The sequence below is a fragment of the Phyllostomus hastatus genome, unplaced genomic scaffold (genome assembly GCF_019186645.2).
Source record: "Phyllostomus hastatus isolate PE091 unplaced genomic scaffold, TTU_PhHast_1.1 phas_contig_34, whole genome shotgun sequence".
Taxonomy (NCBI): Eukaryota; Metazoa; Chordata; class Mammalia; order Chiroptera; family Phyllostomidae; genus Phyllostomus; species Phyllostomus hastatus.
Genome location: NW_025333857.1, coordinates 12,642,958 through 12,669,774, shown reverse-complemented (window position 1 = coordinate 12,669,774; position 26,817 = coordinate 12,642,958). Strand labels below are relative to the sequence as shown.

Sequence of the window (26,817 nt, the reverse complement as noted above, 5' to 3'; positions counted from 1 at the left end):
AATTATCTTATAAGTTAATTAAAGGGAAAATATACATTTTCCTACATTAGTACCTTTATCAGTGCTCTTTATATCTTTCTGTGGATTTGTGTTACCATTCTATATTATTTTCTTTCAGCCTGAAAGACTTCCTTTACTATTTCTTGTAAGGCAAATCAGCTAGCTAGAAATACTTGCAATCTTTATCTGGGAATTTTTTTTAAGATTTTATTTATTTTTAGAGACAAGGGAAGGGAAGAAGAAAGAGAGGGAGAGAAACATCAATGTGTGGTTGCCTCTCACGTGTCCTCCACTAGGGACCAGGCCTACAACCCAGGCAGGTGCCTTGACTAGGAATCGAACCAGCAACCCTTTGGTTCACAGCCCATGCTCAATCCACTGAGCTACACCAGCCAGGGCTATCTGGGAATGTTTTTATTCCCCATAATTATTGAAGCATAATGTTTTATTAGTTATAGAATTCTTGGTTGACAGTTTTTTTTTCTCTCATTACTTTGAATGTCATCCCACTGCCTTAGGTTCTTCATCGTTTCTGATGAGAACTTAGTTGTTATTGTTGTTTCCTTGTATATAATGAGTTGTTTCTCTTTTGCTTCATTCTAAATCTTTGGCTTTCAACAGCTAAACTATTAAGTGATTATATGTAGACCTCTTTGTATTCATTCTATTTCTATTGTGCCTCTTGGATGTATAGATTAATATTTTTCATGAAATTTGAGAAATTTCAGCAATTAAATCTTTTTCTACCCCTTATTCCTCCTGGGATTTCTGAGTACATTGGTACAGTGATGGTATCCCACAAGTCTCTGAGTTGCTACTCATTTTAATGTTTTTCTGTTCAGATTGGATAATAATATCTATTGATCAATCTCCATTTTCACTGATTCTTTCTTCTGCCAGCTTAAATCTAGTGTTAAGCCCCTCTAATGAACTTCTTGTTTAGGTTGTTGTCCTTTTAACTCTAGGGTTTTTGATTTTTTAATGATTTCCCTTCAGTAGTATTCTCTATTTGATGGGCAACTGCCTCATTTTCCTTTATTTCTTTAAAGATGGCTTCCTATTTTCCTTTGAACATATTTGTAATAATTACTTTGAAATGTTTGTCTGCTAGGTTTAACACCTTGGTCCTTTCAGAGATAGTTTCTGTCAGCTGCCTTTTTGCCTATTCACAGATTATGCTTCCCTATTTTTTTCATGCCTTATAACTTTTTGTTAAAAACTCACATTTTAGATAATTAGCTTCAGCAACTCTGGATTCTGGTCCCCCACTGGTAGTTGTTTTTGCTGTGAATTTAGTGACTTTCCTGCACTAATTCTATAGAGTTTTATCTCTCATACAGTGTGTGATGACTGATATTTTTGCTCAGTATGGTTTCTTTCTTTTAATTTTTATTATTAATCCTAAATTCCTGAGAGTTACCCTGTATCAGCACAGTTTAATTGATCAGAAGTTATGCTTAAGCACCTTAAACCTATAAGGCTTTCACCTTTTGCCAATGGATCTGTGCATGGATTGGGGAACACAGTCATAGATCAGGCACTTTACAAATCTGTCCTGGCTTTTATTTTTTCCTGGGCTTTCTCATGTTGCCTTTGCACCTGCACTAAGTACCATATTCAACCAGGGAAGATGAGTAGATAACTAGGTCCTGTGTTTGATCTCTCCTCAGACTGTACACTGCACCTGGTCCACATGTGCTGTCTTCCAGACCAGCAGGAATATGCATAAGCTTAAATTTCTGGCTGGTCTGCAACCTCAGACTAGCTGCAGAAGTTGTCTTTCCTGATATTTTACCATTGAGATTGCCATTGATTTTATTGAAGCCCCTGAATATTCACTTTAACCCAGATCAAGTCAGCACCCACAGGCAGCAGAGCTGCTGGTTTCCACAGCCTCACCTGGCCAGATGGAATAGGCAAGGGAGGGGCATGATGGAAGCCCCAGGATAAGATACCACAAACTCCCACTGTTCATAACCCTGATTTGGTAGTATTTCTTGAATAGTGCTTCTCAATTTTCTGTATGCCTTTGATTTCCTGAGCCCTAAAATGGTTGACTTTCACTGTTTTATCCAGTTGTATTGTTGCATTTGGGGCAGAGAATTTGCCAAGCTCTCACTTCACTACTCTGGAAGTCCTGACATCCCTGTTCCTTGCCCCCCTCCCCTGCCAGGCACACTCTTAAGTTTATTTTAGACTAATAATACTACCAACTATTTATTTTAAATTGGCTTCATTTTAATTGAAAATCTAATCTTTCTCCAAGAGCCATTAATGGCTCTATCAGCATCTTGAAAGCATTAGGGGGCCTCAGAGGGAACCATCTTGCTAAATATAAACCACATGTTTCCCCGTCAGACTTCAGGCCTCCCTGAAATGGGATTATCTACCTGTAGAAGCCTACACACTGCCTCAAGGTTTGTGGGGGTGGAAAGGATAGGACTTTCCTGACCCTCTTCTGTGATGGATGAAGTGATAAGAAAACAGATTCCTAAGCTGAAAGTTGCCTCATGTGATTTCTGGTAACCAACAATACAGTTAAAACCACATTATTATCTAAACTTCTTGCTTCCTCCACCCAGCATATATTAAAAAAAAAACCTCCACAAGACCCTGAAAACCTCAGAATTCCACATGACAAACTATTCATAAGCATGAAAACCATCAGTAAAGCCCTGCAGGGCCAGGGCGTCATGTGGGTAATTGGCAAGAACCTCTTTAAAAGGGATTCCATTCAATAATGTGTCTTTTTAAAAAACTTAGCTAAACCTAAAGCTGAGCATCAAGTAATTACACTCTCAATCTTTCCAATTGCACAGTGTTTTGAAAATGTCAAAATTACAACCAAATGCTGCAGCAGCATATTTTACTGGTGGTTTTCTGGACCCTAGTAAAGGTGCTGGCTACAGGAGTGGAAAGGGAAAAGTTTGCATATTTTTCCTGTAGAACCATAGTAAGTGGAGCACATAGATATAATATAGATGGCACCCACTGAAATACACATATTTCATGAACTTGGTCTTTGGTTGTATTCACTGACCCTTTTGGAAGGAGAATCAACGTATGGTCATAAGGTTGCTATGAAAAAATCTTACTAAAGCAGCAAATTTCCACAAGGGGCAAGTAATTGAAAGGTGATACTCCAAGAGATAAGGCAAGGTGTGGTCCTTTAATAGGTACAAGAGGTTGCACAGGACTTATGTAAGGACAAAGTAAACATAACGGGTCTTCCCCAAGCTTCACTCTGGCTCTTGGCCAGGGGACCCTCAGAGTAACAGGCTGATGAGGACTTGTGTTTGTCCAATGCAAAACTGTGTCACCTGGAGTCCTTGTAAACAATGGTCCAGAACCACTCATTCATGCATTTCCTCAGTAAAGAGCCTTTGTAATATCATCCTCGGTGCAAAAGGCTGGGACTACTTATTTGGCCATTCATGGCCCAGTTTTGGAAGCCATTCTATATCATAGGAGAGGAATGGAACAAAGAAACCATTTAAATTAATAGAATATGGCAAATATATATTATTTCAAAAAAAACTATTAAGACACATAGGTTGAAAAATGGTACCTATGGATCAAATCTAGCTACATATATGTTTCCTTGGCTACATACTGACTTGTTTTTAAATCTGAATTTCAGAGGAGAACTATGAAATCCAACCCAAATGTATTTGTAGCCAGAACAAACTCTCTCCCTTTACCTAAGCATGCCTGGTTCTGTCAATACTTGACTAGTATTTGTTCATTAATTCCATGTAAGCAGGTGAACAGATGCCAGAATTTTAAGAAAAATGGAGAAGAAAATAGAGTTTTCTCAACTTTAACTTTATCAGCAGAGAAAAGCCAGCCACAATTCCATTTCAGCAGTGGAATACTATGATCTGACTTTCAGATGTAACTGTTTGGAAAAGGTGAGGAATATGGATGGGCTGGAGGTGGAATAGATTAAAGTATATACATTTTTTTCCTTCTGTGTGTTTATTTTGAGTATTTTGCTGGAAGAAAGAGGGAGGACTGTCTTCAAATAACAACAATGGACCACGGCATCCTTACTAGCCCCTAAGATAAGCAAGGAGCCTTTCTCACTCCCAGACACCCTCCTTGCACCTAGGGAAAGTTGGGGAGGAGAACAAAGCTGGGCATGCAGTTGCTCTAAAGAAACTCTAACCATGCCTATCTATAATTGCAAGAGGGCCCTAGGAAAGGAGGGGAGGAAAGGAGGGTTTGTAGCTGGAAATACCTGTTCATGCCAGCTTTGTGTCTCCCTCCTGCCTGCTCAGTGTCTGTGGTGCCCCATGTTTTGCCTTCCCATAAACACTGGATGAAAAGGGAGAATGAGCTTTTGGAGGCAACAGTGCCACAACCATGTACCTGGTACTACTGACTCCTTTGTAAAGCATCTACTACAGTTCCTGCCTTGTTGGGTGTAATTGGTAGGGAAAGATATATCCTTGACCTCTTGAAGCTTATAATCCAGCCAAGGAGATAAATGTTAAGCAAAAGAAAGAAAGAAAGAATAAATTATGCAATGAATTACATGACACTCCAGAGCATATAACAGGATGTGTCTAGTCTGGCATGGTGGTGGGGGGAGGTCTGGAAAGGCCGTGAAGGGTATGACATTCTGCTGCTCACTGAAGGACAAATGCTAGACTGGGCAAGAGAAGAGGGCTTTATACAGAGGAGATAGCATGTGCAACATGCTCTGAGACAGAAAAGAAATGGAGGAAAGGAACTGAAAGAAGGTCCTGTGGCAGAGCAGAGGGGCACTGGCAGGAGGCACCAGAATCTGCAAGGCATCCAAGAAATTGGTAACGGTTTAGGACTTTATCCTAAGAACCATAATAGTTATTCAAGGCATTTTAAGTATAGAAGAGGTCAGATCAGATTGCCATTTTTAAAAGACGTCCTCCTGGTTCCTTTCTGTAGAAAATGAACAACAGCTGATAAGACAGGAGATAGGCTCAGGTGTATGCCTAGCTGTAGACACAGTGAAGGCTAGATTAGGGCTTTTCTGGAAAGAATTAACAAAAGGAGAGAAGAGAGGGTATAAAAAGACAGGCCACAATAATATAACATGGAATAGGCCACTTGGAGAACAGACACAGGAGGAGATGGTGTTAAGAAGAAAGGTCGAAGCAGTGGACTGGGGGTCCTACTGAGGCCAAGGGCTGTCAGGACAGGAGTAGACAAGAAAGCAAGAGGAAGAACTGGATGTTGGGGTGCACAAAGGTGTAACCATTTGGAGGTATGACAATATCTAGAATATAGCTTGGCAGAAGGTAGCTATGGAAGAATGGAAGAGGATAATAGCAATGATAAGAAGGTAGAAGAATAGAGACCAGAATGCTGAAAAGGCACTGAGTCCCAGTTCCTAGGAGAAGCAGAGAAGCTCAGCCACATGTGAAGTTTTCCTGAATACAGATTTAGAACTCTATATTCAGGGGAGGGCTTCAGGAAGGTTCTATATCCCCCGAGCCTCCCCAGCTCCCTCTGCCTAAGTGTTTAGCTTGATGACATAAAAGCAACTATTATCACAGCCATTTAGAGATCCACAGACATGTTATATGAATGGTTCAGAATGTATTCCTAGGGAAACTAGGTGTACCATAAGCAGGAAAGTTACTGATAAACCTGTCCTCCATTCCCAGGGTCTCAGCCTGTGGCTTTGCTCCATTGAGTGACTGCTGCATTGCTTGCACCACACATATGACTCCATATCCTGCATCTCCTAGTAGACAAAAAAGTCACAGGAGGTCACAACACTTCCTTCATAGTTCCTAATGCCATGCCTGGGATGTATGTAGTTGATTTTTAATAAAGAATGAATCAATCCCATTTATATAAATTCAAAACTGTCAAAACTATTTATGGTGTTACAAGTCAGCATAATGGTTATATCCTGGGCAGAGAGGATGACTGGAAGGGAGTATCAGTGTTATTTCTTGATCTGGGTGCTGCTTACATTGATGTGTTCAGTCAAAAATTAATTTGTCTGTATGCGGCAAAGAAACCCATAAAAAAAAAAACAGAAAGAACAACCTACAGAATGGGAGAAGATATTTTTCAGTGATACATTCAATAAGAGTTAATGTTCAAACTCTATCAAGAACTCACAAAACTCAACAACAACAACAAAAAAACAATCCAATTAAAAAGTGGGCAGAGGACCTGAATAGACACTTCTCCAAAGAGGACATGCAGTTGGCCAAGAGACAGACATATGAAAAGGTGCTCAACATCACTAATTGTTAGAGAAATGCAAATTTAAACCACAATGAGATATCATTTCATGCCTATCAGAATGGCTATCATCAATAAATCAACAAACCAGTGTTGTCAAGGATATGGAGGAAAGGGAATCATTTTGTACTGTTGGTGGGAATACAGAATGTGCAGCCACTAGAAAACAGTGTGGAGGGTTCTCAAACAATTAAAAATGGAACTGCCTTAAGACCCAGGGGTTCCATATTAGGGTTTATATCCAAAGAAACCCAAAACACTAATTCAAAAGAACATAAGCACCCCTATGTTCATTGCAGCATTATTTACAATAGCCAAGCTATGAAAGCAACCCAAGTGTACATCAATGGACAAGTAGATAAAAATGTTGTGGAACATATATACAAAAGAATATTACTTGGCCATAAAAAAGAAATAATCTTACTATTTATGACAGAATGGATGGACCAAGAGAGTATTGTACTAAGTGAAATAATTCAGAGAAAATATAAATACCATATGATTTCACTTATATGTGCAATCTAAAAAACAAAATAAATAAACAAACAAAACTGAAACAGACTCATAGACACAGAGAACAGACTTAAGATTGCCAGAGGGGAGGGGAGTTGGAAGAATGGGTGAAAAAGGTGAAGGAACTAAGAAGTACAAATTGGTAGCTACAAAACAGTCATGGGGATGTAAAGAACAGCATAGGAAATATTGTCAGTAATATTGTAATAATTATGTATGGTGCCAGATGGGAACTAGAAACACCAGCAGGAACACTTTGTAAAGTATATGATTGTTTAACCAATATGGCATACCTGAAACTAATACAAAATAACACTGAATGTTAACTGTAATTGAAAAATAAAATTAAACAAAATTAAAAATAAATTATAACAAAGAAAACAAAAATAAATACTTGTTAGTTTTAAAAAATTCATTGGTCTGTATAATTGGTTCCCAGAGGAGAGGGGAGTATAATTATGTATAATTATGTGTAATTATATATAATTATGATTTGTACATTTTTCTATCTCTGTTTCCACAATTTTTTAAATTGATTAGTAAATCAGCTATTCAGTAGAAATGCTTCCCCAATGTAGGATTTCAAGAGCAAGCTAAAGTATGCACTGGCAGATATTTTCTATAAAAGGGAAGATATTAAATGTCTTAAGACTTATAAGCCATACAAAACAAAGATAGCCACAGACAATGTAAATGAACAAGTGTGGCTCTGTTCCAACAACATGTATTGGGTCGGCCCAAAAGTTTGTCCAGTTTTTTCCACACAATGGCTCTAGTAGTACTTTGTTGTCCTTAACTCCATTTGAAACAATTGTGTTAGACTGTATTGTGACAGCTGTCATATCAGTGTGCTTCTTTAAAAAAAAAAACTTATCAAAATTAGGAAATTTTTGTACAGCCATTTTAATATTGAAGATGGAAAAAATACACATTTTCAGCATATTGTGCTTTAATATTTCGAGAAAGGTAAAAAGGCAACTGAAATGCAAAAAAGGATTTGTGATGTGTATAGAGAAGGTGCTGTGATTGATCAAACCTGTCAAAAGTGGTTTGCAAAGTTTTGTGCTGAAAATTTCTCTCTGGATGATGCTCCATAGTCGGGTAGACCATTTGAAGTTGAATGAATTGAGACATTGAGAACAATCAATCATTGTTATACTATGTGAGAGATAGCCAAAATACTCAAAATATCCAAATCAATAAAGTTATCAGTGAAAATGAAAAATGTGTCTGTTATTTTACAGAAAAAACCATACAGACTTTTTGGCCAACCCAATACTAATGAACACTGAACACCAAATTTTGCATAATTTTCACATGTCCTGAAATAGTCCTTTGATTTTTTTTTAATCATCCATTCTTAGTTCTCCAGCTGTACAAAATGGCTGCAGGCCCAATTTGACCCACAAGAAGCAGGTTGCCCGGCCCCTGTTCTAAGGAGGTGTACATGGGAAACACATGTCCTGGCCTGCACGCCAGCTCAGCCTATCCTCCCCCAAGCTGCCCCTCAAGCATTCCCCTACCTTTATAAGTAGGCAAACACTCCATCTTGTCACCGCATGGATATTTACTGTCCCGAGGTTTGATGGGGTCCACTCGACAGAGAGGATAGGTGTTGTAGTCTTGTTTATACGTCGTGAGCAGATCCATATTCTCTTTACTTGGGACAAAGTGGTCAGGCTGGTGGATCTTCACTGGTAACACTTTGTGAGGCCCAAAATCTCTCCTGTAACAAAAATAAGCACTGCCATTGGGGCCACTGGCTCAGAATGAGGTTCATGGTTTCCATTCAACCCAATTTTACAAATGTTTGCTAAGAAGTTATCTTTTGACCTGGCAATTCCATTGCTGGGATTATATCCTAAGAATCATGAAACACCAATTCAAAAGAACCTATGCACCCCAATGTCCATAGCAGTGTTATTCACAATAGCTAAGTGCTGGAAACAGCCTAAGTGCCCATCAGTAAGTAAGTGGATCAAAAAACTGTGGTGCATTTACACAATGGAATACTACACAGCAGAATGAAAGAACTCCCAGCCTTCGCAACAGCATGAATGAAGAGTATTATGCTAAGTGAAATAAGTCAGGTGGTGAAAGACAAATACCATATGATCTTACCTATAAGTGGAACCTAATCAACAAAACAAGCAAGTGAGCAAAATAGAACCAGAGGCATGAAAATAAGAACAAACAGAGGGGAGGAGGGAGGGTGATAACGGGAAAGAAGGGGAAGAGTCAAATCAAGGAATATGTATAAAGGACCCATGGACAAAGACAACGGCAGTGGTGGGTGAGATTGAAGGTGGAAGGTGGGGGTGGGTAGGGTAGGGGACAGAAATGGGGGAAAAATGAAGACAACTGTAATTGAACAACAATTTAAAAAATTGTTGTCTTCTACTCTATCCCCCTAACTACTTTTCCTCCTCTGTTTCTCACTTTCGAGAAAGACACCACTATTCCCTTCTCACCTAAGTCAGGCACCCAGACACCATCCTGGATCCACCCTCTCACAGTTCCAGACCATCACTCACCAGTGGAGTTCCCCTGCATGGTTCAGACCCTGACTCCTTCACACCTGGATCATGTGACAGCCTACTACCTGGGCTTCCTACTTCATTCCTGGCACTTCTACTGCAATCTCCCTAGTGTGGCCAGAATAAGCCCTCTAAAATGAAAATCAGATCATGTTGCTCCCCAGCTTAAAACTCTTCCAGATAAGGCCCAATTTTGTAGCATGGTTTATAAGCTTTGCTGGACCTGCCCCTGCCTTACTCCTCAACTGCATCTCCCACTTCCCCTGCGCCCCTACCACATCCCTGTCCAACCACCCTGGACCACTGAGAAAGCCTCTCTTCTGTGCCTGCTCTTCCTGACTTTCTTCCCCATCAACCCCTTCACTGTAAGGCTAACTACTATTTTTCAGGTACTACCCCTTCCTTCTCTGTGCTCCTATAGCTCCTCCTGCTAATATTTATCTCCTTCCTTTACCCGACCTCACAGAAAACCCAGCAGGGCAGAACAGTACAGTAAGTAGAGACATGAGACATTTATTTCTCTGCTCTCTGGCACTAGTGTCCCCATTATTTCAGAGAGTATGAAAAAATGGGACAGAAAAAGCACGATGGCCTTCACTAAACAGGAAGCACTCTCTTCCCTAAGCATCTCACAGTCAGAGAGGCCAAGAAAACAACTGCACCACCACGGGGAACCACCTTGGTGACACCAGGGCTCAATTTGAGCTGACAGTCCCCACCAGGGAAATTCCCAATTCTTGATGCAAACTCTCTTAAGCAAACACTTCCCCCAGGGCTTCTCCTTTACACAACAGTTTGGTTTTGCCTGGAACCCATTTATTAAACTGGACAAGGGGAAGGTAGATTTTCCCTGACGGTGCTTGCCAAAACAGCCTCGCTAAGGGAGGGGGAGGCTTCCGGACAGGAAAACATCAAGCCCAAACACCAATAAAACCTACTTCCCGGCCAAAATCTGGAGCAGCATTACTGAGCCACGCTTGACTAGCAAAGGTAACACGCTCCACTGTAATCTGTCTTGCATGAATTATATACTTGGTTGTCAATAAACCCAAACCAGTGCCTGAAAATGCTTCGTGGGATCAGGGGAGGGAGTTAGGAAGCAGGAGAATTAGTTTCTCTAGGGCTCTAAGGAGGAAATAGGAGATGCTCCAGTTGAACTCCCAGTAACACCCTCTGGGTAGATTTAAAAACATATTTGGCAGCAGTTACAGGTCTTCAGCCTGGATTCCCTTCCCAAGGGCCCCATGTTGGCAAACAGCAAGAGGAGCTGACTGTGTATCGACTGGGGCTATGGAAGGAGCAGGCTACACAAGAACCCAAGGGTGGGCTCCACACTTGCACCCTTCTTAGTATATCTCATGCCAGCATCTGCTTAGCACTAAATCAACTGCAGCAGCATACTAAAAGTGAAGGTCCTAGGTAGCGGAGAGAATTGGAAATATCTAGAAAACCTTGTCTGAAAACTGGTTAACTGCAAAGTGGCTTTTATCAGGAAGTCTGTATTCTCAGGGGAGCGCTCCCAAGGGCAGGTGAGTTCTTCTCATTCCCAAAAGGGGTGGAGAGGGGTTTAGAGGCAGCTGAGACTACACCTCTCCACATAGACTCAAGTTCATTCATAGCTATCCAAGGGTTCAGCCCTCTTCCAAAGATGAAGATCAGCAGATACCAAGGGCGAGTGGTAAGAAACCAGGCCCAACACCCAAGCTGTGCCCTTCTTAACCCCCCAACCCCAAAACAGTCAGGAGTGCTCTCCAGTTCCGGGCCTGCCATGTGCTGGGACCCTACACACAGGTCATGACATCCTCCTTGCTGTTACTCCTAGTGCAGGATCCGACTTCTCCTCAGAGATACTGTGAGAATTTCAGTATTTCCAAACTCTTCAAGTGTTCCAAACTCTGAGATTTTTCAGGGTGCTTTACACCCCTGCCTCCTGCTGTTTCTACAGGAAACAAACAGAAAAATGCCCACAGCCAAACTCACCAGTTCATAGACTATCCTGAAGTTGATTACTCAAAGACAAAAGCTGATGTGGCAATATCCTTGCTCACTATGTTTAGGGAAAGAAATTGTTCATTGAATCTCCTTCTCCTATACAAAATGTAAGTTCCTTGTGAAAGTGCATCTGTGATTGAATATACTAATCAGCTATAACTAAGAAAAACAATCCTGAGAGGGAAAATGAACTATTTCTGAAGAGAGGAAAGTTTTAAACTTAATTCATGTATACCCTACCCAAAAAATATTGACTGCAGCTTAAGAGTGAATTTAATAAGAATTTATGTTTCCTCATTACATTTTTACATTGGGAACATTCACTGAAACCTGTCATTAACCACAACACAACTGCACGTCCCCAATCTCACATAATCTTACAGCCTTTAGGTTCACATAAAAGTCTGTTTTATCCTTCTCAGAAATTGCTCCAATTTAGTAGCTTTTTTTTTAAGGGCAGTCCCCTCTCTTTCTATGTTACATTTCCTAGTCCCTGTGCCCATTGTGGCTATGAACCAAGGGGAAAAAATTGGTCAAAGATGTTAAGTTTCTTTTAGATGCAGAGCTATAAAAGTTATATAGTATGGAAGGCCAGGAGCTAAACTCTAAGTTAAGTAAAGGTTAAAGGGGCCCTGCTGGGAAAGTTGTAACAACTTGACTCCCAATCATTAGGCAAAGCTAAAGAAAGGTATTTGACAAAAATTTGACAAAAGGAAAGAAGAAATAACACAGCCAACTAGCTTCCAGGAGCCTGGAAGTAGGGAAAAGAAGATTTTCGTAGCAATAAAAGGGCCATAAAATACTTCTTTAAAAAAAACCCAACCTGTTATTAATGTTGATCTATGAAAACTTCAGAATTTGTTAGTGTGTCCAAGCAATCTATCACATTAAATGGAATCCATTTGAAGAAGTGTCCCTCCTCTCACCCAAAGCCAGTCTCTCCACCCCTACCCTAAATCCTTTCCTCCTTTCTTGGAAACCTCGTGGAATGGACCATCACCTGGTCTGTGATTTAACTGTTTCCTCTTGCTGGCTTCTTTCTGTCCATATTTAAACATGCTAATCAACAAAACAAACAAGCAAGCAAAATATAACCAGAGAAATTGAAATTAAGAACAAACTGACAGTAACCAGAGGGGAGGTGGGAGGGGATAATGGGAGGTGGGGAAGGGGAAGGGTTTTCAAGAAACCTGTATAAAGGATACATGGACAATGCCAAAGGGGGGTAGAATTGAGGATGGGATGTGGGGGGAAGGGTAGGGGGAATGGTGGGGGGAAAATGGAGACAACTGTACTTGAACAACAATAAAAATAAATAAATAAGCATGCTCCATCCTTTCTGAACTTTCAAGGAAAAACTAAAATATAACACAAACCTTACTAGTGTCCAGCCCTCTCTCTTCCCCTTTTCTCTTCTAGAAATGGGTGTCTACAGGTACAGACTGGCCTTCCTTACCTCCCACTCCTGTTCCACCCATCAACTCTGATTCTATCCCTTCCTTGCTCTAGATGAGGTCTGCAAAGCACCACCTTGTTTCTGAATCCACTCCCTGCTCCACAGGCCTTTATCTTCCTGCACCCTAATTCTATCCATCCTCTCGTTCATTTTTTAAATACTCTTTCCCTTGATATTTTTAAAATATCTCTCCCTTGAGATACTCCTCATGATTTATCTTCTCAATCACCTCTATGGGGTTTTGCTCTTTGTCAATTGATTTGATTTGATTACTACCACACATAGTTCTCAAATTCCCCAAGGTTAAAAGGCACCCTCTAAGGCATAGGTGGCAAACACAAGGCCTGTGGGCTGAATCCGGCCCTCCACCTTGTTTTATCTGGCCAGGCACCTGATTTCTACCTGGCATCAGCACTGAGCTCTCACTTAACTGTTAAGGAGTAGTTACATTTATACAGTCCTAAAATTGCATTTGGCCCTTTGAAGGCAACCTTAAGGCTGATGTGGCCCCAGTGAAAATTAGTTTGAGACACCTGCTAAGGAAACCATTATGTCATTGCAGGCAGGTTGGGGAGCCCATCCCAGCACACTGAGAAAGACCCCAGGCTGAGACCAGTGGTAATATTAGTGGTTAGTCGTACAGCCAAAGCTACTGGCTGAATAAATAGACTGATTGTTTCAGTAATTACTGATATTAGGATTAGGGCTAGTGGGGTGCCTTGGGGTAAGAAATGTATTCAAAGGGCTTGATCCATGTCTCTGATCCTAATAAGAACAGACTGAACCCTTCTCATTTTCACTATGAAAGACAGGAATCCAAAGTACCTGCCCCTAGGATCCAGGTTACATAGTACCTCTCATGTCCTCAACCCCCACTAGACCTGAGGCTAACAACTGTCATTGCTTCCTATAAACTCTGGATAAAATATAAAAACAACTATCTGTAAGAACTAAAGAGTAACCAAGATAGGCAGATTCTGGAGCAGAACCAATGAGTGAAAGAAAGGAATGGCCTCTGTGTAAGTTTCCACTTCATTTCAAGGTCTCCAGACTGTGCTAGGCAAGGCAGACAAAATGTGATTACACCTTACACCTTTCTTGACTGAAGAACTGAAGAACCAAATTTTGAGGTAACCACAGGTACCACAAAGTGAAGAAGGAATCCTGGAAAGGAAAGAATCAGAAACAGGAAATCTGAAAGTTTATCTATTGGACCCCAGTCTCTGGCTGATCTCACATGCATGTCAGCCTTGAAGCAATGCTAAAGGTAAAAAACTGAACTGAGATTTGAGCTGCTACCCAAAACACAGAGTTTGCATTTTCAGTCCAATCAAGTTACCTCCTATCTGCTCTTTAGAAAGGAAGGAAGGATGGGAGGGGAAAAAAAAAGAAAAAGAAAAGAACTCTTCAGCCCCTGACTAGTGTGGCTCAGTTGGTTGGGCATTATCCCACAAACAGAAAAGTTGCCGGTTGGATTCCCAGTCAGAGCACATGCCTGGGTTGTGGGTTCAGTCCCCGGTTGGGGTGTGTATGAGAGGTAGCTGATAGATGTTTCTCTCTCATATCGATGTTTCTTTTTCTCCCTCCCTTCCCCTCTCTAAAAATAAATAAATAAACAATCTTAAAAAAAAAAACTCTTCAGAGAAATGTAGAAAAATTTAGTCTTCATTATAGAACATTAACAATATACAGGATCAATTCAAAATTTCTTGGCATACATACAAATGTAACCCACTCTAAAGAAAGAAAAAGATAATCATGAAGACCAATCCCAATCAGGCTCAGATGTTAGAATTAAAGCAGCCGTTTGACTACACTCGATTACAAAGAGAAAAATAAGGTCATAATGAATCAAAAGGCAACTACAGAGACAAACAGTAATGAAATAAAAAGAACCAAATGTATGTTCTAAAACTAAAATATACAATATCTGAAATAAAACATTCACTGGATAGGCTTAATATTAAAATGGAGGTGGAGGAAAGATTCAGTGCACTTGAAAATAGATGAATAGAAACTATCCATTCTGAAGAACAAAGAGAAAAAAGGTTGGGGGAAAGAAATGAACAGAGACAGAAAAAAAATAAATACTTGAAGAAATAATGGGCAAATTGCCCCCAACTTTAATCAAAGACACACAGCATCAAAGGCAATGAAATTGCTCAGGCAAGTCTAGTGCTGAGACCTATTTCTGCATGTCTTCATTAATTCTCAGGTCCAGTACACAGAGGAGAGTAAGTGTGTCCCCTGGGGTATAGCTCTGACTAGAAAGCCAAGTATTTGAAAAGAAAATGTGTAAAATTCAATGGGTAGGGAAAGATTCAAGTCCACTACCTATTTTCTTGCCTGTTTCCTGGCTTTTGAAAAGATTACTAAATGCCCTTTCTCTTTCAACTCTTGCCTCCCTTACTCTCCTCAGTTTACCCAAAAGTATTCTCAATAAATGAATAAATCTGTGCTGCCAACTTGCCACCCCTTTGCCCTTCAGCCAAACCCATCAAGTCTGAACCTGATTCAGCCTTCCCACCCACATGCACATCTCCAATTTACCCTAGCCATGGTCTCACGTCCTTTAGAATAAGGGTCTAGCACCATCTTGAAGACTCACCTCTTTTTCCATGAGGCTATCCACTTTGCCCATCTTAAAGCATCTGGTTTAGCTTACATAAATAATGTCACAAAATGGGGCCCAAGTGTTTTGCAGAATGACATTCCTAAGGGGAAATGAGGCTTGAAGTACAAACCTCTTATTCATAAACTGATCTCAGGTCTATCTGAACCAAAAGCAGACCCTATGTGAAAGAATTACCAAGAGCTGCAAAAGAGCTTCATACTAAGGAGGGCTGAAAATCACAAGCATTCTCCTTATGGCACCTGCTGTAAATCCCCAAGATTTACAGTCAGTAAGAGTTGTGTGCAGCTGTAATCATGCCTCATGCTGGCATGATAACCTTTCCAGAAACCAGGTGTTTTTTGTGTCTGGGCTTAATCACATAATCCAGCCAAGCCCTGGGCCACATGACTTTATCATGCAGCAGGTGGCAGCCCAATGTCCAATCTCAGAAACCAAGCCAGGTCAGCCTTCAGTTAGGGAAGTACATGGGACATTCTTGTAATAAGGGTCCTAAAGGTAGGGGAGTGACAACCCATGCAGACACAGAGTGTTCACACACAGGGCTGACCCATTCTTTCCCCAAGAAGCCTCTGGTGGAGTACTCAGAGAACAGCGTCTCTACATTTCTTGATAGGACATAATTCTGTTGTACGTACACATATGTGAATCAGAATCTCTGAGTTTATAAGATTCGGAAAAGATGATTCTATAGAATCTTCATTTCTGCTAATTTATCTCAATAAAAACTCACTGGAACTCAAAAAGAAAAGCATCTTGATAGGGACATAGTTTTGTTCCTGACCTATGAACACTGGTGCCCAGTATGGAACAGGGCACCAGGGCTGAGAAATGATTGAATTGAGATACAGAGGAGTCTACAGCCATACCACCCTGAATACGCCCGATCTCGTCAGATCTCGGAAGCTAAGCAGGGTTGGGCCCAGGTAGTACTTGGATGGGAAATACAGAGGAGAGTGGAAATGCCCTCTGTTTATTGCTTCTTCAGTTCTATTTCTCGGGAAGAAAATATAGAACAGGAGAGAAGTATTTCTGCTTTTTTTTCTTTCCCATGGGTAACCTTGATCCTACCCCTTTTCTTTTTAAGGCCCCTATGATCAGTAACAATTTTTGTTTTGGAAATTCTTTCAGCTTCTGCATTCCTCCATTTTGGCCATGTCTTGACAGGAATGATTATTATTACTCTGGCTCTGGCAAGGACAGAGGGAATTTCTGGGTGATATGTTTATTGTTATAAGTGACCTGAGGCAAGGATAATTTAGGACAGGTGAGAGGGGAAGTTTTTGTTTTGCACAACACCTTCGGGAGGCAGAAGGGTCTGTGAAGGCTCCACCTGGGGGCTCCTGTCCCACAGAGAGGGTTTACCCTCATTCTCCTAAACCTGTGGGCACCAAACAGAAAGTATTCCTCAATACCCACCCTCAAACACCCTTCTCTCTATCTCCAGGACATGAAGTAGATCCCTAATATGACCACCTCTGGAGCTGTGCTATACTTTACATTCACAAGGTGCTCTTCATTTCCTGCGAATTGGAGAGAAATAGATGAGAAGACCAGTCAGTATCTAGAGGCTGACCATGGTGTTTGCAAGCCAGTCTTCAGCATAGATATTATCTTTTACTACCAATAATCAAATATCTCATGCATATGCTAAGGACTTTTCATTAGTATTGACCAAAGTTTCTTTAAAAACAGAGAGAAAGCAATGCTCTGGAAGGGTCCACATCTCTTCTTGTGGTCTTCAGACTCTTAGAAACTAAGAACGCTTTTTTTTCTTGGTAAAATAAAGCCCAAAATTCAAGATTCATATTGTTTAATAAGTCAGAGGTTTAAAAATGGGTTGCATACATGACAATTTTTTTTCAAAAAGGACCTGGAAACTTTGTGCTTAATCCAAATCATTTAAGAGAACTGCTTGGCCTAAAAGTGACCTGATTCAAGTCAAGCATCAGAGACGGCACTCCACTCCCTCCCACCCAGTGGTCCCCACCAAGCTCAGGAATCCTTTGACTTCATTTCTGCCCCTGTACCTCCCCTGGTCAGTCTTTTCTGCCCCACAACTGAGACATGGACTTCTTCCTTTGAATCTAAAAGATAGCAGCTTTTTGTAGAAACTCTATGCCTCCGACCCATAATCTCAACAGAGGACGGTTCCAGGCCTGCCCTGGGGGTAATTGGGTGAAGAATGAATCAGAGCTATTCTGCTTAGCCTGGGACATCTGGGACCTTCCCTACAAAAACACAAAGTTATCAGGCACAGGGAGGAAATTTACCAGGTTTTGATCACCTATAATTTGCGGGCACTGTGCTGGTACCATTTCACCTCCACCCCACAGCAATCCTGAGACAATGAGGAATGGCACAGGCAAAGAATGCATCCATCTTTCAGGTCTCATCTTGGGACTAAGCTGTACAATCTGAAAGGCTGCACAGCTGCACTCAGAGATGATTGTACTCCACTGACTCACCAGTTGCAAGTTACCATCTGGAGGTAACTGAGTTTGTCAATGGCAGGTTCTGTTAGATCCTTGCAACTCACAGAACAACCCTGAGATTGATCACTTTGTCCCACTCCCTCATTACAGATAACCTCTGAGACCCAAATACACTGAGCCCAGTGGTTCAATCTCTGCACAGACTGGATCTAAAGAATCAGAGTTTATAAAACATGAGTAATTTTAAAAGAAATATTATTTTTTCATACTCTTGAAGAACATTCAAGGGGACCACAATTCAAAATTGATAGCATAACTTCAAAAAGCCCACTCTTGCTCTATCATTAAGTTCTCTTTCACCACTACCAACATCGCTATCACCACCCAAGCTGACCTGGAGTTTAACTGCCAAAGCCCAAAACTCCTTTTTCAATAGCAGCCCCCCAGTTTCTATCCCTTTATTACTTTGCTTAAACTCCAATTCTTTTCATATAAATCAATTTAGTCTTTCCCTCCACTTTTTCTCCACCCCACCCTAACCCCTCCCCCCACACAAGAATCCTTCTTCTTTAGAAGAGATTGGGAAAAAATTGAACAGGCTAATATTGGGTTCGCCAAAAAGTTTGTTTGGTTTTTTCTGTAAGATGGCTCTAGGAACACTTAGTTGTCTTTAACTTCATCCAAAACAATTTTGTTAGATTGTATTATGACAGCTGTTGTATCAATATGCATTTTTAAAAAATTACCAAAATCAGTGAATACTTGTGCAGCTATTTTAATATTGAAGATTGGAGAAGATATGCAACATTTTCAGCATATTATGTTTTATTATTTCAAGAAAGGTAAAAACACAACTGAAACTAAAAAAAAAGATTTGTATCATGAATGGAGAAGGTGCTGTGAATGATTGAATATGTCAAAAGTGGTTTGTGAAGTTTCATGCTGGAGATTTCTCACTGGATGATGCTCCATGGTCAGATAAACCAATTGAAGTTGATAGTGATCAAATTGAGACATTAATTGAGAGCAATCAACATTATACCATGTGGGAGATAGCTGACATACTCAGTATATCCAAATCAATACAGTTATTGGTGAAAATGAAAAATGTGTTTTTTTATTTTATAGAAAAAACATACAGACCTTCTGGCCAACCCAATACATGCAGGATTTTCTTTCAGAAATATAGGAAATTAACATTAAGTCATTAATAGCATATGTTGGTAGTGTACATTAATGCATTGTCAAACATTATTACATTAATGTTGTACATTAGTATCATACATTACTCCATTCGTGTTCTATGTTAATACATATATTCACACCTCTGCCCTCACCTCGATGTGGTCAGGCCTTCCATTGGTATGGACCCTTTCTGGTACGCCAGCTTGGGCTTGAAGGACTCTCTGGGCAGGTACGAGTGATAGAGAGGGTAGTTCTCTGTGTATTCGGAGAGAAGACATGGTTTCTCGGTTTTATCAAAAATCTTGGTAGGGAGATGTGGACAATGATGCCGCCTATAAAAACATGAAGTTAGGTCAGTTACCTTCTTGAGGAGTTATATCCACTTGGTATCCCAGACTATAAAGGCATGACAGCAGTCATTGAAAACAGAAATTTAACTCTTCCTTTTCTCTATTGAACTAAGTAATATTGCCAGAATTTTTTAAATGATCTGTAACAGCAGTTGGTTGTCAAAATTCCTTGGATCATAAAATTACACACAAACATGGCTGGTGTTCAGCTGTTACACATGCATACTGGTTGTCTAAATACTTCCCTACCATAATAGTTAACTGGTTGTGGCCCCTGAACCCTCTGAGTACCAACCCAGCTGCCCCAAGCCCTCCCCTGAGACTTCCCAATCACCCAGCACCTGACTGAACCAGGTTCTCCATGGCTGTGCTCTAGGATGAGGCTACCATTTTCCCTCATTGGTTTCTGGGTCAGTTCAGAATATTATCCTGCACACAAGTCGTATACTAAATGCCAGTGACTGTGGGAAACCATTTTCACATTGAAAATGTGGCTCCTGTATTCTTTCAGGTCTCACCTCAATTGTTGCCTCCTTAAAAAGACTTCTGCTGATCATTTTATACCCAAAATATATCCCACTACCCCCACCCCCTCACTGTTTCTCTCACCACCTATATGCCTTTCTCAGCACTATTGTTATTGGTAATTGAGTGTGTGTTGATGAATTTGTTTATTGGCTGCCTCATCTATCAAGGTCAGGACCTTCTCTGTCTTGTTCACTGCTATTATCCCTAGTACCTTATATCCTGCCTTGCACACAGTAGGCATTCAGTAAACATTTATTGAATAAATGACTGAGTATGTAAATGAATGTTAAGCTCTGTGCTTCATTATTCAGGTGATAATAAATAAATAAATTTCAGTTATAATTTACAGTGAGCTTTTCATTTTATATGCTAGTAATAAATGAACCTTATCACTCTACTAATTGCTGGACAAAGGACAGCTATTGGAGCTCTCAAAAACTAAGGAGAGCATCAATTATTTGTGTCCACATACAATTCTTACAAACCAACTGGGTCGCTTCTAGTCATCAGACACCAGCAATTCATCAAAACTCCATTAGTGATTTCCAATCTAGTTATATCAAGGAATGGCATGGAATTATTGTAAAACTTTACACTAAAGTGATTTTAATTATAGAAACTAAAATACACAGAATTCTGGGGTAGTATATAGAGAAGGAGAGAAACAAATATACAGAGAATTCATCATTCTCTAAAGGTATTTAGTACCCTGCTCTGGTTAATAAATTTAAGCCTCTACATAAATGCTGCTGCCTCAGTGTTGTTTCTAGGTACCTCTCTTCAACTCTCCAACCCTGTATTGTTCTAAAGGGTGATCTATACCTGTATTGCTCATATGAATGCAACTGTATATAAACAAGTACCTTTATAGATATCTCTATTTTCTTCTCATTTGTAGATTTCTGTTTTGAAAATCTGTAAGATGTTATAAACTTGTCACATTTACTTTTTATTTGTTATTATATAATTGTGTTATTGATTCATGATGAATATTTTAGGTTTTCCAAATTACAAGGAAATCCTCCACAAATATTGTCCCTATACTATGAATATCTTAATTTCACAGGATTAAATGTACTCAGTAAAATTTTAGTTTTTCTTTTTCAAAATGCACATTGTTGACTTTTGGCCAAGATGAAGGTATAGGTAGATACACTTTGCCTCCTCACACAACCAAAAGAAGGACAACAAAAAATTTAAACACAAACTCAGACTTCCGGCCAAGATGGAGGCATAAGTAGACACACTGTGCCTCCTTGCACAATCAAAATAAGGACAACAACAATTTAGAAACAAAATAACAACCAGAACTGACAGAAAATTGAATTGTATGGAAGCCGGACAACCAAGGAGTTAAAATAGACACATTCATCCAGACCGGTAGGAAGGGCAGAGTCAGGCAGCGGGGTGGAGAGGGATCGAGGCATATAAAGCGGTAACACCGGGCATATAAGGCATCCCAGACACACAAGAATGCAGCAGGTGGGCCCTGGGTGCGCAAGCAGCAGCTGGCAGACCCTGGGCACAGGGTGGCAACAGGCAGACCCAGCGAGGCAGCAACTGTGAAGTGAGACACTGCATGCAAGGCTGACCAGGCGGTCCCATATTTCCACACAGATAAACCATGGGAAATTGGGGAGCAAAATAGACTGCACAATCCAAGGTCCCAGTGCTGGTAAATAGAGCCTGAGGGCACTGATTGAAAATACCTGTGGGGGTTGAGGTGCCAGGAGAGACTCCCAACCTCACAGGAGAGATTGTTGGAGAGACCCACAGGGTCCTAGAACATGTACAAGCCCACCCACATGAGAATTAGCACCAAAAAGGCCCAGTTTGCTTGGGGGAAGCAGCAGAAGGGACTGAAATCCGACAGAGAGTGGAGCAAGTGCCATTGTTCCCTCTCAGACCTCACCCCCCACATAAAGCATCACAATCCAGCAACTGGATTGCCCTGCCCTGGTGAACACCTAAGGCTCCGCCCCTCATACATAACAGGCATGGCAAGACAAAAAAAAAAAAAAAAAGACCCAAACAGAAGGACAGATCAAAGCTCCACAGCAAATACAACTAAGCAATGAAGAGATAGCCAACCTATCAGATGTGCAGTTCAAAGCACTGGATGCACACAGAACTGGTTGAATTTGGTTGCAAATTAGATGAAAAAATGAAGGCTATGCTAAGTGAAATAAAGGAAAATGCACAGGGAACCAATAGCGATGGGAAGAAAACTGAGACTCAAATCAATGGAGTGGACCAGAAGGAAGAAAGAAACAACCAAACAGAAAAGAATGAACTAAGAATTCAAAAGAATGAGGAGAGGCTTAGGAACCTCCAGGACATCTTTAAATATTCCAACATCCGAATGATAGGGGTACCAGAACGGGAAGAGGAAGAGCAACAAGTGGAAAAGTTATTTGAACAAATAATAAAGGAGAACTTCCCCAATCTGGCTAAGGAAATAGACTTCCAGAAAGTCCAGGAAGCTCAGAGAGCTCCAAAGAAGTTGGATCCAAGGAGGAACACACCAAGGCACATCATAATTACATGAGCTAAGATAAAAATGAAAGAGAATCCTAGAAGCAGCAAGACATACAGAGACAGTTACCTGCAAAGGAGTTCCCATCAGATTGTCACCTGATTTCTTAAAGAGATCTTACAGGCAAGAAGGGGCTGGAAAGAAGTATTCCAAGTCATGAAAGGCAAGGGCCTACATCCAAGATTGCTCTATCCAGCAAATCTTTCATTTAGAATGGAAGGGCAAATAAAGTGCTTCCTAGATAAGGTCAAGTTAAAGGAGTCCATCATCACCAAGCCCTTATTCTATGAAATGTTAAAGGCACTTATCCAAGAAAAAGAAGATAAAAAACATGTGTACCAAAATGACAGCAAACTCACAATTACTAACAACCACACCTAAAATAAAAACAGAAACAAAAAGAAACTAAGCAAACAACTAGAACAGGAACAGAACCACAGAAATGGAGATCACATGGAGGGTTAGCACCAGGGGATTGGGAGGAGGAGAGAAGGGAAAATGTACAGAGAATAAGTAGCATAGATGGTAGAGAGAAAATAGGCAGAGGGAGGGCAAGAATAGTATGGGAAATGTAGAAGGTAAAGAACTTATGACACATGGACATGAACTAAAGGGGGATAATGTGGGTGGGAGAGTGTGTGCAGGGTGGAGGGGAATGAAGGGGGGGGGAAATGGGACAACTGTAATAGCATAATCAATGAAATATATTTTTAAAAATGTACATTGTTGGCATTTAATACACAAAAATGAATATGTATTTATATATATTTAATAAAGGTATCTCTTAATCATAGGAACATAAGTTGAGTCTTATATTCTTCTATTCTCAAGATAAATTGTTGTGTTTCATGGTAAACAAAATAACCATCTCCTACAGTATAAAAACATTTGCTATTATCACCCTTTCTGTGCTAGCAATCCATCCAATTTCCCAAGATTTCAATTTGGGCCAATTAGTACACCATTATTTTAGGATCCCTACAAATCTCAAATCAAAAGCCAAGAAGTGTATTGACTTCCAAAAATGTCTCTGCAGATATATTTACCCACACTCTCTGACAGAAAAGTCAAGATTTTATTAATAATAACAGATTCAGGCACTTGCAATAAAACAAACTCCACAGACATAGCAATGTTCTTCCTCTCCAGTGCCCTTGTTGTTTAAGCCAGTAAAACTTTGCTTTATATAACTCCCCTTCTATATTGTTACTTTTAAAAACTGTAACATACTGTAAAGCCTTATTCCAAAAGAAAAATAAATTTCATGGAAAAATACTACATTGTGATTGGTATCCTGAGAGAGGATTTTAGTATAGAAAACACTTGCATCCAGACATTGATGTTCCATTAAAAGGAATTATATCTAATATATATTTATAGGGCAGACTTTATTTATTTGACTTGTTGCCAGTTAACTAAAACCTAGTCTTACTTTGAAATATCAAAACTCTTATTTCAAAGTAAATATTTCATTGCCTGAGTTTGCTCAAGAGGCCACCTGCTTTCCTTACCTGTACCCACACACACTGAATATCCCTCTCAAATCACTGAACACCATGAATTCTCCTTGTTGGTCTTTATCGAGGAGTTTCTCAAAGATAAAGACAAAGTCTGTTCTGGAAACTAGCCCAAAGCCTGACATACTTATTTTACAGGTGGATAAACAGTTAGGTAGTGTATAGGAAGATGAAGTACTGAAAGAAAAATATTTACAAAGAAAATGAATTGTTCTAACATTAGTGGAGCAAATGGGGAAAAGACAGATTCTCAGTTTTTATGGATCTAGATAGTGCCTAAAGAAAGTTTATAGAATCACCATACTTGGGGTGTTTAAAAGTAGTCTCACCCTGGCTGGTGCAGCTCAGTAGATTGAGTGCCAGCCTGTGAACCAAAGGGTCACTGGTTTGAATCCCAGTCAGGGCACATGTCTGTTGTGAGCCAGGTCCCCAGTAGGGGACACGCGAGAGGCAACCACACACTGATGTTTCTCTCTCTCTCTCCTTCCCTTCCCCTCTCTCTAAAAATAAATAAATAAAATCTTTTAAAAAATAAAATAAAAGTAGTCTTGACAGTCATGAACCAAAGAAATGAGGCCACTTCAGACTCTCTAATAGGTATGTTATTTTAGGAACTGCCTTGGCCACCTTGCTCAGGAGCACAGTCAAACACACCTAGACAAAGCCAGTGGGCAGTAGGGAAAGGGGAGGAAGAAGGTACATTAATCTGTTAGGACTCTGTAAAGTCTTTCCACCTCAAGCTTTACTAAAGAACCACAAGCAAAAGGCAATAATCTTGATGTTTTCTGATACATGGTAGAGGGAGTAGGAGAGGCCTCTCAATGGAACCCAGAAAAAGAAAAATAGTTGACTCCAAGCTAGAATCATAGAATTTTAAAATTAAGGGGCCAGGAGAATATTTAGTCCCATGTCTCCACTATGCAGATGAAAAATCTGAAGCTCAGAGTACAATGTACATGACCTAGCCATGGTCAGAACCAAGCTCTCTATCACATCTGAATGTCCAGGTATGTTTCCTGACATGCACCTAGCCTAAAGCCATCTATGACTCAGGTAACACTAGAATGCATGGCAGAACTTCAAGGATATAACAAGTACCTATAGACTAGTATCATCCAATAGAAAGAGAACACAAGCCATGAATGAGAACTACCTATGCCATGTTAAATTTCCTAGCAATCACATTAAAAAGATAAAAAGAAGCCCTGGCTGGCATAGCTCAGTGGATTGAGCGCAGGCTGTGAACCAAAGTTCACAGGTTCAATTCCCAGTCAGGGCACATGTCTAGGTTGCAGGCCACGGCCCCCAGCAACCGCACATTGATGTTTCTCTCTCTCTCTCTCTTTCTCCCTCCCTTCTTCCCTCTCTAAAAATAAATAAATAAAATATTTAAATTTAAAAAAAATTTAAAAAGGTAAAAAGTAGGTAAAATTAATTTTAATATTTTGATTTTAACCCAATATTTTCAAAATATGATCATGTCAACATGAAATCAAATATAAAAATATAGAGGATTTTACTTCCTTACTGCATTTAAATTCTACTGTATTTATGTAAACAGCACATCTCAATCGGAACAACATTCCAAATGTTCAGCAGCCACAGGTGATTGTGGCTTCCCAATTGGAAAGGACAGCATTAGAATTTGAAGGTACAGACTAAAGAACTGCAAGTACTTAAGTGCTGAAAGTTTTCTCTGCGAGTGGCAGAAAAACAAACATGCTTAGAGATACTTTTATTGGCTAATATGATATTTATCTCTTTCTTGAACTGTCTGACATGCCTTTATGTGACAAAATCAGAGGCATTAAAAGACAAGAAAAATTACTGAAGTTTTCCATAGTCTCCTCACTCCACAGAGCTGAGCTTCAGCTTTATACACCTGTATTGCTGCCTGGAACTTGTCTCTTTCCTGTCACTTTCACTTTTCCAAAGTGCTTCCCTTTCTTCAAGGTCCATTTTGAATGCCATGGCTGTTGCTGCCATTCCCCCAGCCCCAAAGAAGCTAACCAATGTTGTGCCACTAACTGCAGGTGTAATGTTGAGAAAATTAGTTACTCAACTCTTCTGAACTTTAGTTTTCTCCTCTGGAATATCTTGGTAACAACTTCTACGACTTTAGTATTCTTATGTGGATTAAATCAGATACAGAAGATTAAAATGCCTCAGCCAGCCCAAGGCAAGCACCCTGTAATTTAAAAACTATGTTTATTTATAAATTACTATACACCACACAGGCTAAGATTTTTATTGTCCATTCTAATATTTACAGCAATGCTATGAAGGAAGCACCATTATTATTCCATTTACAAACATGAAAACTGAGGTTTTGGAGAGGTAATCTCACCCCAGGTCACGTAAGCAGAGGATGGTAAAAGTGGGACTAGAGCCTAAGGTCTACTGCCTGATTCCAAAGCCTGTGCTGTTTTTCATGACTATATATTGTGTGGCTTGATAGAATGCTGGCCTGTACCACACACCTCTGTTTCCTGCCTGCTTTGATAAACCTAAGGGCAGCCAGCTAACTGGCAATTCTTAGGCTGGCCTCTTCCTCATCCCTTTAGCTGCACTCAGAGTCTTCCAAAGCAAGACACTGTCTGCTTTCTTGCAGACCCTGCAACTATTCTAATACAGACCAACAAATACATACAACTCCAAAGGCTCTTTAAAATTCTGATCTTTCTACAGAACTCTGTTCACTGTCTAAACAAGAGAGCATCGTTAAATAAATTAATAATAGCAACAACCAGGAAAACAAAGAATATGGAATGTTGACTCCAGAAGGACCCTGGAGATCAGCCCGCCCTGCAGCTCCGTCACACAGATGTGGACACTGAGATCAAGAGATGAGAGTTACTGCCCAAAGCCACACAGCTGGCCAGCAGCACTCACC

General features: G+C 40.2%; 1 protein-coding gene across 1 annotated transcript in view; it reads right to left on the bottom strand.

The window, feature by feature from the left end:
• SAXO1 (stabilizer of axonemal microtubules 1) overlaps nucleotides 1-19,366 on the bottom strand; it is a gene marked incomplete at its 5' end in the record, with an annotated part of 39,428 nt that extends 20,062 nt beyond the window's left edge. Inside the window, 2 exons of the mRNA XM_045841049.1 lie at nucleotides 8,280-8,482; nucleotides 19,146-19,366. Coding sequence (XP_045697005.1) covers nucleotides 8,280-8,482; nucleotides 19,146-19,366 — 424 coding nt within the window. The remainder of the gene's footprint in view (nucleotides 1-8,279; nucleotides 8,483-19,145) is intronic.
• Between the last annotated feature and the right edge of the window lie 7,451 nt (nucleotides 19,367-26,817).